Here is a 19,090-nt window from a genome sequence, read left to right as displayed (position 1 = left end):
GCGTTCCATTGTTGAGTTTTGCCATCTGTAAAATGGAAAATTGAGGGATCCCTGCCTAAGGACCCACAGCAGCACCTGTGGCTTTGAGACCCTGCGGTGGGTATCAGAGTGCTCTTTACTTCGTCATACATTGCTGAAACAGAACAAATCGCGGCTTGTGGGGTGCGACAGACCGCGCAGGCCGCCGGCAGCCGGGGCCCTGCTGCACGGGAGGAGGCTGCTCGCTCCACGGGCCTCACCCACCCTCCGCGGGGCTCCGCACCGGCCCTGCGGCGCGGCCTGACGTCACCGCCCGCGGCGGGCGTGGCGTGGCGAGGCGGGGCGGGGCGTGGCGTGGCGTGGCGTGGCGTGGCGTGGCGTGGCGTGGCTGGGCGTGGCTGGGCTGGGCTGGGCGGGCGTGGGGCCGCGCTCCGGAGCGGCAGCGCGGGGCGAGCGTGGGGCTGCGGCGCGGCGGTCCTGCCCGCCGGCGCCATGGAGGAGTTCCTGCAGCGCGCCCAGTCCAAGCTGGTGAGTCACGGCGGGGGGCAGCGGCGAGCAGCGGGCGCAAAACTTCGCCCAACTTGCAGGTCATCGTCCTCGTCCTTCACCCCCCAGCCCCCGGCGCGGCACCCACGGGTGCTCCCGAAAACTTCTCGGAGTGCTTCAGCAGCGCTCTGGTCCTCAGCGTTGCTCCGCGGGGCGGGCAGGGGGGAGAGAGGGGACGGGGCTTGTGGCCTTTTGCATGGGCTGGGTCATGTTTCGAGGGTGCGTTTTCTCCTCACGCCTTGCTGCCCTCTCGGTATTGCTGAATAATGCTCTGCTTTACGAATGTACCAACCCGCGCTTGGCCGGCGGCGTGCGGGGGGTGGCGGCGTGCCGTTTTGGGATTATTTGCACGTTTGTAGAGACTTCCAGACGCATCAAGTTGCATAGTTGAATGGGGAGAATATCAGAAGGCATAGAAAAACTGTCATTTTTGTGGTCTAAACGTCACTAAGAGCAGAGGATAAGTTTGGACAAGTAAGACTTAAAATAACTGAGGAATATGAAAAGGTGATCAAGGGGCCAGCTCCATAATTGTGTCTTGACTGGCATAGGTAGTTAATGTGTTAGGAATCGCCGAGATGTAGGTCCCGTTCTCAGAGTGCTCTGTTGGTAGGGTTGTGCTGAAACTGCAGTGCATTTATTTTGTTTACAGTGACTGATCATCTGGTCCAAAAAGTGTATGCTTTTTTTCCCTCTTACGTGCAGTGCAAAAACAGGATGTTTTTGAGACTGGGATGGCCCTAGGCCAACTTGTTTCCAATCGTGAGGTTTGATTTTCTATGCAAAACTTGGTTTTATAGTTGTTACCTTTCGTGGGCAGCCTGCACTCCTGCTAGCAATGCCAGTTCTAAGAAGTATAGGACTAATAATGGGTTAGTAAAAAAACCAAAATCCCATGGCTGCTAGCTTTGCCCTGTGTTTTTGGGCACTCGGGGCTTATGTGCTTGCAGGGTCCAGTCCCCACCCTTCGGAGAGTGGCTGTAGATGTAAACTTCATTGCTGATTACGAGAAGTGTAGTGCCTGCCCAGTTTCACAGACCTGTTATTCATCTCTAGAGAGTGAGCAGTCATAAAACCAAGATCGTCTTTCTCTGATGGCCATCATTGTCTTTATGTACTGACTTGTAAAGGAGGGGTTGTTATACCATCTTTTGTTGTCATGCGTATGGTGGAAGTCAAAGGATGAAGGCATTTTTTTGAGGACTGGCAAAATAGGAAAGAAAATGAATCCCTCGGTGGCCCCTTTAATACTTAACTGTGTTGGCAAATGTTAAGGGTAAACATGAGGTGTGTCATCTTGGTCACATGCCAGCTAAGTTGTTTTACTGTGTATTTTCAGGAGTTTGTGAAGTGTTTCCCTTACGTTTTCACGTAAACAGTCTAAACTTTGGTAGCCCTGTTGAAAAATACTGCATAGTGCAGTTACAAGTACTTAATACATTTTCACATCAGCGTTTTGTATATTGCAACATTTGAACTGGAGATGTGGTTTTGACAAGTTTCCTGTTCAAGTACATCAAAGGTGATCCTATTAATAGACATTAATTATGTTATGATAGCAGTCCCCTCTGCACTATTAGTAAATGGCAAGCAGTGAACAACTTGATTTTACTACTAAAAGCAAATACTGCATTAATCTTTCTGAACAGCTGTTGATAATCAGAAAGGAGGTGTGTGGAAAACTATAATATGAAGAAGCCCATGGATGCTGGGTAGTATTATTTCTTTAATTTAGATGGAACAGGGAGCACAGCAACTGAACAGTAGCCCTTTTTATTCCTGCAATGTGGGTTTTCAAAGTGCAGACTTCTCTTTGCGTCTTCTAAACTGTGGGAGAAAAATGCGTGTTTTGGAGCAGGTCTCTACAGGAGGAGGGTTGCAGGGGGAGTTCTCTTTCTGACTGGGTTGTGTCACTGCATGATCATGTCAGCTGAGCATGTCTGGGGAAGAAGCATCTGAGCACTAGCATGCTCAGCTCAGAACCGATTTATAAATCTTGTAGGTTGACTTCGATTTCCCAGTTTGCTTTGTACTGCAGTAGCCTGAAGAAGGTAGCTTAGATTAATTGAAGATTTGCAGAAGGCTAATGATGTGCTTTACTTCCTGTTTGGTAAATCCTTTTGTGGGGAATCTTCCTCTGCTGATACAAGGTAGCCATGGACTGAGTTAAGGGCAAAGAAGGGGCTATGCTCGGTTTGCCGCTGACACAAGGTAAACCTGCCTGGGTACGGGTTCAAAACTAACAAGCTGCCGTGTGTTGCTGTGCTGCTGCAGCCTTATCTGTGGAAGACACTAAAGCCCTATGGTTGTATCTCAGAGGTCTGATGATGCCAGTCTTACAGTGCTAGTATTTCACACCATAAGTACTCTTGTTAGGTTAAACTGATTACAGTGCATTGACTACATGAGTACTGCTCAGCATGAGTAAAGGAAAATTTTCTTTACTTGTGAACTATAGCTCCAGAAGAACAATTGCTCCAGACTGTGTAGGAGAACCTATTACTGCAAGTGCTTCATCATTCATTTGGGTCTGGCTCCAGCTGCAGTATTAATCGAGGCTGTTTTTCCACACGGAGCAAATTCTAGCTTCAAAGTATACCATAAAAAGGACTAGTGCACTTTTGTTTTCTAAGACTCTTGTATTATGTGTCTTCATTGACTGTTAGGAAAATTCTCTGTGTATTAGCTATTAATAATAAAGTTTCCATTAGGCTATTCTTTCTTTTTAGAGCAATTAATTTTGCTTTGGTGACTTTTCATGTAGTCAAAGAACATACTCAGTAATTTTCAGTACTGATTTTTAAAATTCTTATATATAATCTATGTAAAACCAAAGGGGAAAAATGTTAGAACGCAAAACATGGATGAATATGAGGGATGCTGTACTGACATTTTTTTGGCATTTATGGTTCAGTCCTACAGGGTTTTTTCCCAGTTTTTCCTAAGTCTAATAATAATGTGAGAATAGGTGAGATTGGGTGAGACCAAAGGACCTTCTAAATCAGTGTTCTGTCTTGGCTGAGGGAGGATTATAAGCAGTAGAATATACAGGTCTGCTGATCAGATGTTGAAAACTTAGATCAAAATGTGTATCTGAACTATGTTAACCACAGCTAGAGGTATCTTCCATATATTTGACTGTTCGGGGTGGTTTGGTGTTGTGGGTTTTTTTTTTTTATTTGTTTGTTTTTTTGAATCATCTTAAGCTTTGGCTTCTAAAAAATCCCTCAGACAGTGAGTTTTACTATTTTATCATGTGGTCTGTGTGAGTGGGGCAAGATCCATGTTTGTTTACGCTAAATAATCTGCCTGACAATTTTAATGGGTGTTCCAAGGTTCTTAACGTCTTGAATGAGTATTTTTTTGTTCCCTTTTTCCATGGTGTTCAGTTAAGTATTACCATATCCCACTTCTCTTTTTCCAAACATTTCCAGGTTAAAGTTTTCTATTACCCCTTCTTACACAAGCACTGTTCTATCACTCTGCTCATCCTTGTGGCCTCTCCCTGAGGATTTTATAGCTTTATTTGAAAGTTGTGGAGCCCAGAACTGCCTGCCATATTTAAGGCATGAGTGCATAAAAGACTTGACAGTATTATAACAATATTTCAGTTTTTTCCATTTTCTTAAGAGTTCTTGGCATTCTACTTATTCTATTCCTACTTAGTCTGTTTTACTGTCAGAAAGCATTTTCTGATCCTTTCAGAGTATGATCTAAAATGAATGCATGATGTTTTTCCTGCTTACCCATTTTAAAGCCCATCTGACTGTGTATGGTACCTAAATATAGTTAAGAAATGGAGGTGGGGTTGTTTCCTCACATTTTCCCTAGTCTGAAGTTCTTGGCCCTCATTTCCATTTACAATTTTAATACCTAGTCCTTCAGTGTCCTGAGTCCTTCCTACAGCTTTTGTAGCTAGTTTTAGATTTGACTCTACTGAATAACATGGTATTGTCTGCAGCTTTTTTCACCTCATTATTTGCCTGTGTGTCCTAATATTACTGGAAGTAATATTATTTATTATTTACGGATATGAAGAAAGCATATATCCCAGCCCATATCCTCATGGAGAATCCTTCACAGATATTTTTCCTTCATTGTGAAAGCTGACCATTTGTTCCTGTCCTTTGTTTCTAACTTTTAGTTCTTTATTATGCCATGAGAGGATTGCATTCCCTTTTTCTTTGGTAATTTAGTTTCTTTACTAGCCTTTAGGAAACTTTTCAATAATATTTTTGGAGACCCAAGTACAGTTCATTGACTAGCTTGTCCTCTGCATGCTTGTTGAATTATTCAAAGAACTTTAAAAGATTTCGTTCAAAAATGCCATATTTCACAAAACCTTGCTGCCTCTTCCCCAGTATATTAGGTTATTGGTATCTTTAGTTGCAATTCAGTCTGTCTCTCTCTGGGTTACACTCTTTCAGGCTCAGTTAAGCTCTCAAGTGGGAGAAGAGTGACTGATCAGTCAGTACATAATTTTGCATAATTTAATTAGAAAAATAAATAGTTTAAGGCTTCAGTGGTGTAACTTCAGAGTGATTATCAGAATTATTATCAAAATGTTAAAGGCAATTAAATAGAGAAGTAAACATTCACAAATTATTTATTAATTTGCTGATTTGAAATACTGTGTGCTGCATGGAGTAGCCAAGTTTGGTATTTTTCAGGTAATCTCATGTGCCTCAGACTGTTTGCAGTGAAGCTGAATGACTGTGGAAAGTTAAGTCAAGGGAGTCTATCAAGAAAGCAGCTGTAAGAATAAAAAAAAAATAATTAAAGAACTGACAGAGTTGCCCCTGAGAGAGGCTGAGACAATGGCTGCCAGCCAGTACTTTTTCCCTGGCCTTAGGTCTGTGCTTATTGGAGAGCCTAATGCTTCATCTGCTGACTTCAGGGAAGTCAAAGAGGACAGAATGAGCCCTGGAAAGGGCTTAATGCACAGATGATACTGAGATATCCACATACTGCAGCAAACTGCTTCAAACTAGCTATTGAAAGATGCTAGACCTCCCTCTGCACAGAATAGCAGATTAGTCAGGGAAATAATCTTTCCAAATGCTGTGTCATCTTCAGCAGTTAACAGCATTGAGGGGAAAAAAAAAAACTCCAAACCCCCTAAAACCTCAAGTTCTTTTAATCCCTTTGCTGCCGTAAAAAAAGGGACTGTAATGCTAAACCAGTGTTACACCTGGTAGGACAATGCACCGGGCAAACGGGGAATTATACCCCTAGACAGATGTGCCCAGATAAAGACTGGGCTGTGTGACTGACATTGTCCAAACTGAGGGCCAGCCCCATGACCGCGGAGATGCCCTTGAGAACAGTAAAAAAGCCTTCCAAGGCATTGTTTTAGTAGATATGAAAAATGAATGTTGTGCTTGTTTCTGAGGCAAAGAAGTTCAAAGAACAGTTAGTGATAATGTCATAACTTGAGCAGATTTATGTGACCACAGTTCAAAAACAAGCTGAGTCACTTACATGTTTATTTATATTGCCATTTATTTGCCTATCTGGTGTTTTGTTATCTATGATAAGCAGTGGTTACTTTGAAAATAATATTTGATTTAGCTGGAGTGAAGTGGCTTTATGGGAAGTGAAAGACATTACAGAAGTGAAACAGAAGATGTTTTCCCAGAAATTGCTGAACTTATCCAAGCAGAGGGGTAAAAAAGCTTTCAAGCATTAAGACAAGGAATCAAGTCTTACCTTCTCATGTATCTTCTTTGCATTAATCCAGTAGCACACAGGGGACTTGACTCCATTTAGCAGGGCACTTACAGCATGTACAGAATTAAGAGTATGAGTAATGATATTGACTTCAGTTGCAAAACTCACATGTATAAGTTTTACGTACACCTAAAAATATTGCAGAGTCAGAGTCTTACAGCTGATTAACCTTTTGTTCCTTAAATCAGTCAGAAGAAACCAGGTACTCTGCAGCAGAAACTTCAGGGTCAGGGTTCATGAGTAATGTGGACAAAAGAGTAAACACTGAACTACAGAAATTCTGAGATAAATATTTGAACAAAGAATAGTTGTGAGCCATGCTGAGAAGATACAGTAATATTACAGGGTTTACAGAGGTGAAATTATTAGAAAAATATTTTTGGAAGTTCTATTGAAGAGTAATTTCAAACATACATTCAATATGAGGAGAAAAATCTGAGAGCATGAAAATTGGAAGATGGAGGTGGGAGTGTCACTGTACTGCAAATAAGACATGCTTGTAGGGTAATGGAAGTGTTAAAAACTGCAATTTTGGGATACAGCCTTTGTATCTCATGGTAAGTCAGTAATAGACCTTTGTATGTTTACACACACACACACATATCTTTATTAGGGAGGGTTATGTCCTGTAGACTTACACTGTCTCTTTTTCATCATCATTATGCAATTTCAAGTGGAACGCTTCCTTCTGTTTTGGGTACTATATAGCCAAAAATATTCCTTAACGGGAGGAAGAATTCAGAGAATCATAACAAAATGATTTAAGGAATTGACTTCCAAGCAAATATAAAACTTGATTAAATTACTGCTGAGCTGAGACATGAGAGCAGTCTGGATCTATGGGGTACTAAAGCAATGGGGAGAAGGAATCATTCATTCATGTACGTAGTTATAAAAAATAGCAAAACAGTCAGCAGAGGGTTAATAACAAGAGAATATTTTCTGAAAATGAGGTCTTTTTGCTAGGACAGTAGTCTCCCAGAGGAAGGAGAGGAAACCCCTCAATAAAAGCAAACTAAAATAAATCTGAATTGGATGAACGTATGTAAAACTAATTTATAAAACAACCTACAGTTGTAAGGAAAAATATATTGGGTGATTTAATAGCCTTTTGCACTTCCACTAAAGCTATACAGACTACAAACATGTAGCAGAAGCTGAGAGTTAAAAATGCTTTCCCCCCATGGATTGTCTTGGTTTTGGAGGGCAGTAATAACATTTTAAAATAATATCCTATGTATCTTGCTGTTCATGAGTCTCTGGTGCAGTGATATTTTCTCCTTTTTCATTAAAAAAAAAAGTGTGGAAATGGAAGAATAAAGCACATCTTGGTGAATCCTCCACTGGAGGAGGAGAAGTACATCAGATTAATCAAGATTAAGCCAAATTCTATCTTGAATAACTTTTTGGGTGTTGAATCATCGCATGTGTACCTGACATACTTTGTTCATTGTTCTACACAGAAATAAATTCCAAAGGCTTTTCAGTGCAGAATATGTCAATTTACTACACTATCCATACGGTTTAAGTATGGTACTGTGGTATTGACTAGGATCCTGTTGTGCTAGATGCCTTGCAAATACTTCATAGAAATTCTGTTCAATCCCTGTCTTAAGGAGCCTGTAAAGTAAGTTGGAGGACATAGAGGAGGAAGCAGATGAATCCAAAGTAGTAGTGGGGTGGTAATAGGTAGGTGTGGTTATATTTATATATCCTAACCTATTTGTTGGCATTTTGGCAAAGGGCAGCTTTGAGTAGGAGTTAGAAAAAAGAAGATGGGGAACTGTAGAAACATGCATTTAAGCATAGGGACAGGGTAGGAGGAAACGAGATCTGATTACTCTTCCATTCCTCTGCTATTGACCTGCTGGAGATTAAAGTTAACATTTCATAATTGAATAGGAGATGATAGATGAAGCATAGGAAGGTTTGAAAAGGTTACAAAATGTAGCTTAGGGATTCTATTTAACGTGTTGGAGCAAGGAGAGCCAGGAGAGAGAGTGGCCTGTATGGACAGAGACAATAGGGGAGGGTCAGAGCCACAGACTAGGGGAATCACAGAATACCAGGTAGGAAGGGACCTCAGGGATCATCTAGTCCAACCTTTCTAGGAAGAGCACAGTCTAGACAAGATGGCCCAGCACCCTGTCCAGACGACTCTTGAAGGTGTCCAACATGGCCGAGTCAACCACTTCCATGGGGAGATTATTCCAAAGGTTGACTGGCCTCACCGTGGAAAATTTCCCTCTCGTGTCCAATCGGAATCTCCCCAAGAGCAACTTGTGTCCATTCCCCCTTGTCCTGTCCATGTGACTCCTTGTAAAAAGGGAGTCTCCACCTTCTTTGTAGCTACCCCTTAAGTACTGGTACATGGTGATGAGATCCCCTCTAAGCCTCCGTTTCTTAAAGCTGAGCAAACCCAGCTCTCCCAGCCTGTCCTCATATGACAGGCTGCCCAGTCCTGTGATCATCTTGGTGGCCCTCCTCTGGACCCCTTCCAGCCTGTCCACATCCTTTTTGTATAGGGGGGACCGGAACTGTAGACAGTACTCCAGGTGTGGCCTGACAAGCGCTGAGTAGAGCGGGATGATGACTACTTTATCTCTGCTGGTGATGCCCTTTTTGATGCAACCCAGCATCCTGTTGGCCTTCTTGGCCACAGCAGCACACTGTTCGCTCATGTTGAGCTTCCTGTCCACCAGGACCCCCAGGTCCTTTTCCATAGAGCTGCTCTCCAGCCAGGTGGATCCCAGTCTGCGCTGCACTCCCGGATTATGTTTTCCCAGGTGCTTGATCTTACGCTTCTCCTTGTTGAACTTCATAAGATTCTTGTTAGCCCATTCTTCCAGCCTATCCAGATCCTCCTGCAGAGCAGCTCTCCCTTCTGGAGTGTCTACTTCCCCACTCAACTTGGTGTCATCTGCAAACTTCATCATGCTACACTTGATCCCATTATCCAGATCACTTATGAAGATATTGAATAACATTTGGCCCAATATCGATCCCTGGGGGACTCCACTTGTGACAGGTTGCACTTGGAAAAGGAGCTATTTACCACCACCCTTTGGGTGCGGCCTGTCAGCCAGTTCCCCACTCACTGCATAGAACACTTGCCTAGGCCATAATGCATTAATTTGTCCAGGAGGAGACTGTGGGGGATTGTATCAAAGGCCTTGGAGAAGTCCAGGTAGACAATGTCCACCGCCCGCCCCATGTCAACCAGGCAAGTCACTTTGTCATAGAGGGCCACCACGTTTGTCAAGCACTATCTGCCTTTTAGTGAAGCCATGTTGGCTTTTCCCAATCACGTGCTTCGTTTGACTTGTGATGGCCCCCAGGAAGATTTGTCCCATAACTTTCCCAGGGATGGAAGTAAGGCTGATGGGCCTATGGTTACCTGGATCCTCCCTTGAGCCTTTCTTGTAGATAGAGGTAATATTTGCCTTCCTCCAGTCCTCTGGGACATCCCCTGTTCTCCACGACTTCTTGAAGATTAGGGAGAGTGGCCTTGTGATAATGTCAGCCAGCTCTCTCAACACCCTCGGGTGGATGGCGTCAGGGTCCATTGATTTGTAGGGGTCAAGCTCCTGTAGTAATTCATGTACTAACTCTTCCTTCACTGATGGTGGGTCAGTGTTTGGATCAACCGGAAATTTTGTTCCCAAAGCCTGGGACCCGACAGTGCTGGTAAACACAGAGGTGAAGAAGGTGTTGAGGACTGCTGCCTTTTCAGCATCATTGGTGACTGACTCTCCTTTTCCATTTAACAGTGGGCCTATGTTTTCCTTCTTTTTCTGCTTACGGTTGACATACCTGAAGAAACCTTTCTTGTTATTTTTCATGTCTACAGCCAGTTTCAATTCGAGCTGGGCTTTTGCTTTTCTACTGCATCTCTGCATGTTCTGGCAATGCCCTTGTAGCTCTCAACGGATAATCCTCCACTTCTCCATCTCTGGTATGCTTCCTTTTTGGATTTGAGTAGACCCAGCAGTTCATGGTTGAGCCAAGGGGGCCCCTTGCTCCGCTTACTTCCCTTTGTAGGGGATAAATTGGCTTTGTGCTTCCAAGAGAGAGTTCTTGAAGAACCCCCAGCATCCACTAGGTCCTTTTTCTTCCATGGAAGCTTCCCATCAAATCCCTCCCAGATGAGCCCTGAGTGAACTGAAGTTTGCTCTTCTAAAATCCAGAACCCTTGTCTTAGAGCTGACCTTCAGCACACTCAGCAGGATCCTGAACTCCACACTATTGTGGTCACTGCAGCCAAGGCTATCACTAACAGAGATACTACAAAGCAGGCTTTCTCGGTTTGTAAATAGCAAGTCCAGCAGTGCCTCATTCCTGGTTGGCACATCTAACGTTTGTATGAGGAAACAGTCCTCTACGAATTCCAGAAACTTGGTGGATGATGTGCAAGCTGCCATATTGTTCTTCCAGCAGATGTCTGGGTAGTTGAAGTCAACCATCAGGACCAGGTTCTGTTGGCCAGAAGCTTGCTTTAGTGCCCCGTATGCTGTTTTCCACAGCATGGTTCTTGAAGCTGCCAGGTTACCTCTGCTGAAGCCAAGTAACATTTATGTGATTAAACCATTGCATAATGATAGCCAGAATATTAGCTCTGGGAGTAGATGGGAGAGACTGAAGAGGAAAAAAAACCTGTGGGACTTTGCAATAGGCATGATGTCTGTGTCTAAACTGAACATGATGCCAATTTTATGGGCTGGAGTGATGGTTGGGATAGTTTTGTTAATCCCTATATTTATGTTCCATATGTTGCTGTGAGAGAGAAGTGCAGTAAGAGGAGAGGGATTAAAAGCTCATTTCTGTCCATGCTGCGTGGGAGTGTATGCTGATATTATGTGAGGGAGGTGGGGAGAAGGTGTGGGATTTTAGTGTGAAAAGGACAGGAGTAGAGCAGCCCCAAAGTCCCATATGTCAGCCTGGAGTGCTGAGGGAGATCAGGCTCAGAGTTTAAATGACTTCTTAATGTTCCTGTTATATTCTTTTCTCCAAAGAAGAGAGCCTGTGCCACCAACAGTTAGAAAGATCCTTAACAAATGGAATGATATCACTTGTTTTAATGAGATACAAATAGATTGCAGCACAATAAGGACAGAGAACGGACAGTGAAAAGGTTAGGAACATTTCAGAAAACAGTGATGTCTGGATGATGTCAGATAGTTCTCTTGTTTACTGTATCATTTGACAGTAAGTGAATAATGTGTAATAGACCTAACAGACCAAATGCACTGGCCCTGTTCCATCTTGCACAGTCATAACCTGCGTTTGTACATTCCCCTCTAGCCTCAGTTTATCAGTCTTAAGCCTCCTTACGTCAGCTACCATCTAGACCGCAGTGAGATTTTGCAGTATACCTGATATGCTTTACCTGTTTTATACTATTTCAGAAATTTTTGTTTTGGTGTATTTTGATAGCAATAGTTGTGTTAATGTCTTTTAGTAATAGATACAGTTTTTATTCTGGTTTAGTTTTCTGTGTGACTCTGTATACAGTGCCTGACTGTTAGCTGCTGAACCATTCTTTGGTTAAGTGACAAGACCATCATGCTGAAGTGACCTTTTCCCTAATGGTTAATTTTATTGTGCTACATTGTGATACAGAGCATAAGAATTATTACACTTAATAAATAATTTCTTGCTCTTCTACAATAGTGATTAAAAAATCCTGAGCAAAGATGAGTTAGCAGGGAAGAAGAAACCTCTGAATTTCTTCTTCAGATACTACCATGCTTTTATAACTCGTGGAATTAAGTGGAGACATAGTCTAGCTTGTGTGCTGACAGAGTAAGGCATATTGTGCTTGGTGAACCTTGTATGCTGTTCTGCAGTCAGCGGAATAGGAGGAAGGAAAGAAACTGTTCTTTTGAATTTAGCTTTTTTTTTTTTAAATGAGAATTAGAATTTCTCCATTTGGAATATTTTTGACTCTTTGTGAAGCAGCGATACATAGTAAACATTTAAACACTTGGAGGGACAGTCTTTCCTAAATATAGACAATTGGCAAGTGATCAGCTGACTGATTCAGCAGCCTGTCTTTTACTTAAAGGTTTTAACTCTCAAAGTCATTTGCAGGCCTGGGTGGGTTACAGCTGAGTCAGATGGAGTGCAGTGATAAGTTAACTGGCTGGAAAAGTATACTATTTTTTTTGACAACGCATGTATGCAGTCCACAGTCCACGTGTTTACCTCGGTTTTTACAGATAAATGTGTTCAAGACTGTCCAGAGCATTCACTGAACCCAGAAAGGCAAGTATTTTTACATGATGTAACTGTGTATTGTGCATTTAAGAGATTTAGGTCTATATGAAATCTTGGGAAGGTTAGCCTGCCAGGTTCCTGCGTGGTTTTTTATACATGTTTGAAGTAGATAGCCTTATCAAGGTAAAAGACTAGATATGATTTTAAAACCACTGCTTCACTTCTGGCCCATCTCTGGTTTTGGATTTGTTGCTGTGTTACATTGAATTTTTGGTCTTTTAATTCAGCAAGTACAAAGATGGAAATTACCCATTCAATTGAAATAACTTTAGTGCTGAAAGCAAAATTTCTCCTCTTTGCAAAGATGGACTTAGATGACCTTTCTCTTGACTTAGTTGAGATAGTAGCTGTGGTAATTTTTTCACTAGCAAAAATACCGCAATTCATGTTTACCTGAATTGCAGATTATTTTTTTTCTTCAAAATGAATTGCTCATTCAATTTGCGAGCGGTTTATAGGCCGAATCATATAGCTAAGCCATAGTCTGCGGTAAGGCATTATGTACTTCCTCTCTGCCACCCCTCATGGAAATGTGTGCATTTATCTCTTTGCGATATGATGGAACTGCAGAAGCTAATAACAGATAAACTGTGCAGCGCTGCATCCAGCTTTAAAGTGATGCTTCCTGGCTATTTTTTACATAACAGTTGTTTTTTTTTTATAAGAGGAAGAAGTGTGGCATGGCTTTGTACAATTCTTTGCTTTCTGCATATGCTCAGAGGCTAGCTACATAAACTCATACAAAACCAGTTCCGTGCTGCTACTGGAATTTGTTCCCTCCCTTGAGAATTTGATGCGCACTAGAACTTCAGCATTGGCAGTCTTAGGAAGAATAAATAAAGGCAGTGACTTTATTTATTCGTGGCATGACTGTACATTAAAACATTCATTCCAGGAATGAGAGGGTGGTGCAGATTGGAGTTCTAGTCTCTCATCTCCGGGGATGTGGACTCATATCATGTTTTAGATTATATGTGAAAATGAGATAAGTGATCTATTCTTAGCAGTTTAGAGAGCTGAGTTCACCTCTCAGAATCACCTCTCACCTCTCAGAATCATTGCACAGTTTTCAGCTGGCAGCTTTATACAGTGCAGGAGGGATTTTTAAGGCTGGTCTGAAGTCTTTTGGTTGATCTGTTTTGCAAGGTTTGAGCAATAGTTGTTGGCATCAATATCAAATTGCCTGTCTGAATATCAAAGTGTTGAGCCTTCATTTAGAAAATCAACCAACGAAACCAAACCAGAACAGCCATCAACTTAAATCCCTCTGCCCCCGTTCACTGTGTGAGAATTGGGCCAGTTACAATCTTGTGGTCTGGAAAGATAATTTATTTACAGATTCTAAATCAAACACAAATTACAGTTGATAGAGAAAATGAACTGAACTAAAGAAATATTTTTAATTAAGTTTAGGTAAATAGGAAAATAATGAAGTCTGCTTGACTGCAAATGCTGAGATCTTGGTTCTTGAAATACAGCAAGTTAAAGTACAAGGCTTACTTGCTATGGAGGCAGTTTGTATGCTATTTCTGTGTTCTGTATCTGTCCCCATATAAAAGAATTTAAATGTGTCTCTTTACCAAACTATCTGGTGGCAGAAACCATTGCTTGAGAAAACTTTCAGGCTTTCTATTAGTTTGGGAATTCAAGTTCTTCTGTGTGTTACAGTGGTGAAAATAGAGGGTAGTCTCAGTCCTGGTAGCATTAGTTTGGGTATTTACTGGGAAAAACAGGAGACTGGTATCACTGTGCTGAAATGGAACACTATATACCAAAATGCTCTCTTTCGGTGCAGACAGCAATAAACAGGTGAACTCTGCTTCCTTTTCTTCTCAGCTTTGTAGCTTCCAAGGAGGGGAACAGAGAGAGATCTTTATTTTTATATTAGATTTATTTGCTTTTGCCTTTTTCCTCTGTTTTCTCTCTGCTCTCTTTCCTTTCCTGCCAGTAGGATATTAGGTAGTCAAAGCTATGATATTGCCATGTGGCCTTTAGGAGTGGGTCATGCATACCAATGTGTGTGAAATTAGCATAGTCGCACAGTAAATTTCAACAGTTTCATCTTGCTCTATTATAAGTACTTTGTGGTTCTTCACAAGTGCTTGTAATATTGCAGTTTGTCATTTCCTTCTGTGCCAGCCAATGAGGTACAGATTGGTTCTTTTGAGTGTTTTAACAACGTTTACAGTAAATTAGCCTTTGGCATATCACTGAATGGTAGGGGTTGGAAGGGACCTCTAGAGATCATGTTGTCCAACCCCCCTGCTTGAGCAAGCACACCCAGAGCAGGGGGCACAGGAACGCATCCAGGTGAGGTTTGAATGTCTCCAGGGAAGGAGACTCCACAACCTCCCTGGGCAGCCTGTGCCACTGCTCTGGCACCCTCACAGGAATGGAGTTCTTCCTCATGTTTAGGTGGAACTTCCTGTGTTCCAACTTGCGCCCATCGCCCCTTGTCCTGTCATTGGGCGCTATGATATGATAATTTATGAACTGCCATTTTCTGTTCTACCTTACAACGTGCCGTCCATTGCTAGGTAACCAGACAGTTCATCCTGTCTGTCTCTGAGGTTGTTTCTTTTAGTGTTTTGCTGCACTGGAAAATAAGCAAGGATGCTACACCAGATGTGAAATGACATTCTAAATCCTTCTATCCTGGCTTAATTACATGTATCCTCTATCGTTAACTGGGTGCTTAATCACTTACCTTTTAAGCTAGTTAGATATTAACTTTAATTTTTTGCACATTTTAATTTTTCAGAGCTTAGATTGATGCTGTTTGATTTTTGTTGTGGAAAAAAGCAACGTAGTTAGTTGCCATATTAAGTAGTGGTTAAAATCTAGCTGCTTCTCTCTCAACCAGATAATAATTACTGACATTGAATGAATATCAGTCTGTAAGAGCAGAATCTGTTCTTTGCTTCCATAAATCAGAAGTGGTTATACAAATGAAGCTTATGAGTAATTGAGAGACAAGGAATTCTGCTTAAGAAGTGCTAGGCTTATGGCAGAAACCAGGAAAAACAAAACACTATTTCATAGCATTGTTCTGAGCTGAGGCAGCAACCCTGTGGTACAATAGGAGAAGTTACAGCTGGAATAGTTATCTGACATATTCTGTCCAGTTTGAAAGCTTAAAAGGTAATGTAGTAGATTGCACTACAGGCATTGTAAGGCGAGACATCTGTCTGATGCATGAAAATGTCTTTTACAGATTTGTTGCATTTTGAAAACATGGGACTTACTTTAAAATACAGGTTTGGATTTTAATATTTCCAAAGTGACTACATAGACCCTTTCAGTAGACAGCATATATGTTAGCAAAAGAAAATAAGCCAAAACAGAGGAAACTGGAAGGAAGGTGTAAACATTGAATGTGGCTGTTCAGCCTGACATTGCAGCCTTATTAGTTTTCACTTAGCCCATATTATTAATTACCACTTTTATCTAGTTCACTTGCTTGTGTGCTTGCACTCTCTGTCACTTGCACACGCAGAGAGAAACACAAACACTCAGTTTCTGCAACTGGGTTAATGATATAGGGAGCCCCTGGGGAGAGTTCTCTGCCTTGAATGCCCAAACCCGACCACAGTGCAAGGCTGAGGACTGTTTCTGAAACCCCACTGAACCAGCAGGCGGACGGTGTCTGTGTTTGTGCGTGTGCATGCATGTATGTGCACTTGTATGCATGATGCAGTGCATCTCCCAACAGGTATAACTGGTGTCAAGCTCGGGTGATGCAAGGGGATCCAGTGTGTTGTATTTCCAACTTATCTCTAGGTAGGCTTCTTCTAGAAATTGTTGAGGTGTGCAAGAAAATTCCTGAGGTGACAGGGGTGGAGACCTTATTGAATAAGGCTGGTCTGGTTGGTGTCTTTCATAGATATAAGAAATACTGTCCTTTTAGGTAAATTTACACCTCTAAAGAAAAGGGAAACTAGATTTTCTTTATGCCCCTATTGTATGCTATAGCTTTTGCCTTTCTCACAAAAACTGTTGAAGAAATAAAGTACTCTTAATGCACTAGTTTCGCTTCAGTTTGAAGGTCTCAAGGGCAAGACTTATGAAGAGCGTCTGAGGTCACTTGTTTTGTACAGCTTGGAGAAGAAGGCAGAGGGATGACCTCATTGCAGTCTACAACTTCCTCAAGGGGGGTGGTGTGGAGGAACCTGCTGGTCTCCTCTCTGGTGACCAGCGATACGACAGCGATGGAATGAAGCTGCATCAGGGGAAGTTCAGATTGGACACTAGGAAAAGGTTCTTCGCTGAGAGGGTGGTCGGTCACTGGAACAGGCCCCCCAGGGCAGTGGTCATGGCACCAAGCCTGTCAGAGTTCAAGGAGCATCTGGATGATGCCCTTAGTCATATGATTTAATTTTAGGGGTCCTGCGAGGAGCAGGGAACTGGACTTGATGATCCTTATAGATCCCTTCCAACTTGAGATATTCTAGGATTCTCTGATTCTATGAAATATGAGGAGCTGTTAGTTCTTCCTTTGAAACCAAGAGAAATACAGTAAACAATTTTTGGCAAGCTTTTCTACAACGTCTAAAATAGATCTGTTCTTCCATGTAGTCATAGTTTGACATGTGCTTATGTTTATTTCAAGGCTGGATATTCATAAGTATGTGATTAGCAGATATGTTCAGAGCATCACAGGTTCTTTAGAAAGCATTTCAAGTCAACAGACTGTCATTTTTAACAGGAAAGAGAGGATAGGCTCCATCCCCCAGAGATCCCAGCAGGATCCACAGCTGCAGTAAATAGAACAGGTGACTGGATGTCACTGACATTGTACACAGCTACAGCTGAAAGATCATTTATCTTCAAGTTAAAAAGACTTAGCCCTCACAATAAGCCATTCGTCTATGACAGTCCAGAGAAGCTAAGAAGTGGCATGCTTTCGAATATAAATATTCCTTTTTTTGTTGTTGTTTGAAGAGTAACACAGCCTTGTAGTTGTTTTGAGCACCCCTTCACATATTTCTGAATGCTTAGAAAGTAACCAATTTTTGTGATAATTTGATGTTTGATTGGTGGTAGATGGAAGAGCTTGTTGTGTGCACTGAGAATTATAAACCACTGCTATAATAAGAAATATAACCCAAAGTGTGTGAGAATAAATAACAGGCAAGGCAAGGGAATTTTCTTGCACTATGCATTTTTAGAGAATACTTGGGTACTTGCAAGCCCCATTCTATCCCTGTGCATTAACACTGAGTACTATTTTGAACAAGATGATGGCCTGACACTTTTAAGTTAGGAATAGCGTGCTGGAAATCATGGAACTTCATTTGACATGATTGGTGAGTGAGACAGGGTCAAGGCCAGTGAGTGAAAACACATAAACAAAAGAAAAAAAGAGAAAAGTGGGAATTAGAATGATAATATGAAAGATACTATTTGTTGAATGCAGATGCGTTCCTGGTATTGAATCTTGAAAACATACCAACCCCCCACGTGTGAAGTGTCCACAGATCATACATGTGGGCACTTCTGTGTCTGTAATTTAAAAGTTTCTTGATGACAAAATGAAACTGTGCTCAATTGGGGTTACTGTAACCTCATCCCAGGATGATGTTTCTTTTCTTCATAGAAATGTGTAAATCCTCAAAAACATAAAATGTAGGAATATTTTAAAATAGTGAAAGACATTTAGGAGTGAGAAGTTAAGTCAGTATTTTCAGTAATTCAGAGATGGGAGCTTGGCTAAATTATAATTTGTACAGTGAAGTTTGAAGAAAGTGCAAAGTATCTTTACTGAGATCAATAGTAAGAAATTGAGTACCACTAGCACCGCTCAGCACTGTGTGGCAAGAGCAAAGACATTTTGGAGGAAATAGGAGAAATACACTAACACTGTTCCAGAAAGCTGCCAAGGTTCATGCTCTTTCTTCAGCTTTAATTTGAGGTTCACTTTGAGCTGTAATTGGTATTAATGTCAGATCTGTGGTATATGGAGAATCAGTTGCACTTACATAACATTAAAAAAATGCACTTTTGTATCTGGGAACAACGGTATTTCCTACCTGGGAAAACCACCATACTGCTACGTTTGCTTTGGACAGAATTTATGAAATGTCATGCCTCTTTCTCCCCCCCCACCCCCCCCCCCACCCCCCGCCCTTTCCCTTTTAGAATGTTTCTGCTGAGTCACTGCTAGCTTAATTTTCGGGTACTGACTGTCATGTTATTGGTATCATTTAGCTGTGATGGATGAAGGAAGTACTCTACAGGGATGATACCTGTCTTCTGTGTCCTGCTATTTGCAAAGTATTCAGGCTTCCAAATCTGACTGTAATTTTTCTGAGAAAAAAAATCTCATAAGAGATTGTCATTTAAATATTTTCTACTACATTCTCTGAATGTTGTTTTTTATGCTGAAGTGTTCCTGAAAAGAGAAATTCCATCCGTAATAAGCAGTTGGGTGTAGATTTCATTTCACTGTGCTACAAGCTTTCCCCATGTCATGCATTCTTAAATGGCGTTTTAAACTGAGTTTCTTATTGTTAAGTACAGTTGTCACTTTGTATCACATTAGTTGATTTCAGATCCTGAA

At 41.7% G+C, this 19,090-nt stretch overlaps 1 protein-coding gene across 1 annotated transcript in view; it reads left to right on the top strand.

Annotated features, from left to right (window-relative positions):
* The first annotated feature begins 391 nt into the window (after positions 1 to 391).
* The window catches only part of PRUNE2 (prune homolog 2 with BCH domain), a 144,840-nt gene continuing 126,141 nt past the window's right edge, over positions 392 to 19,090 (top strand). The window contains exon 1 of the mRNA XM_064438313.1: positions 392 to 507. Coding sequence (XP_064294383.1) covers positions 472 to 507 — 36 coding nt within the window. The 5' untranslated portion in view covers positions 392 to 471. The remainder of the gene's footprint in view (positions 508 to 19,090) is intronic.

Source organism: Phalacrocorax carbo, chromosome Z, assembly GCF_963921805.1.
Source record: "Phalacrocorax carbo chromosome Z, bPhaCar2.1, whole genome shotgun sequence".
NCBI classification, from domain to species: domain Eukaryota; kingdom Metazoa; phylum Chordata; class Aves; order Suliformes; family Phalacrocoracidae; genus Phalacrocorax; species Phalacrocorax carbo.
This window is presented reverse-complemented; position numbering and strand designations above follow the sequence as displayed.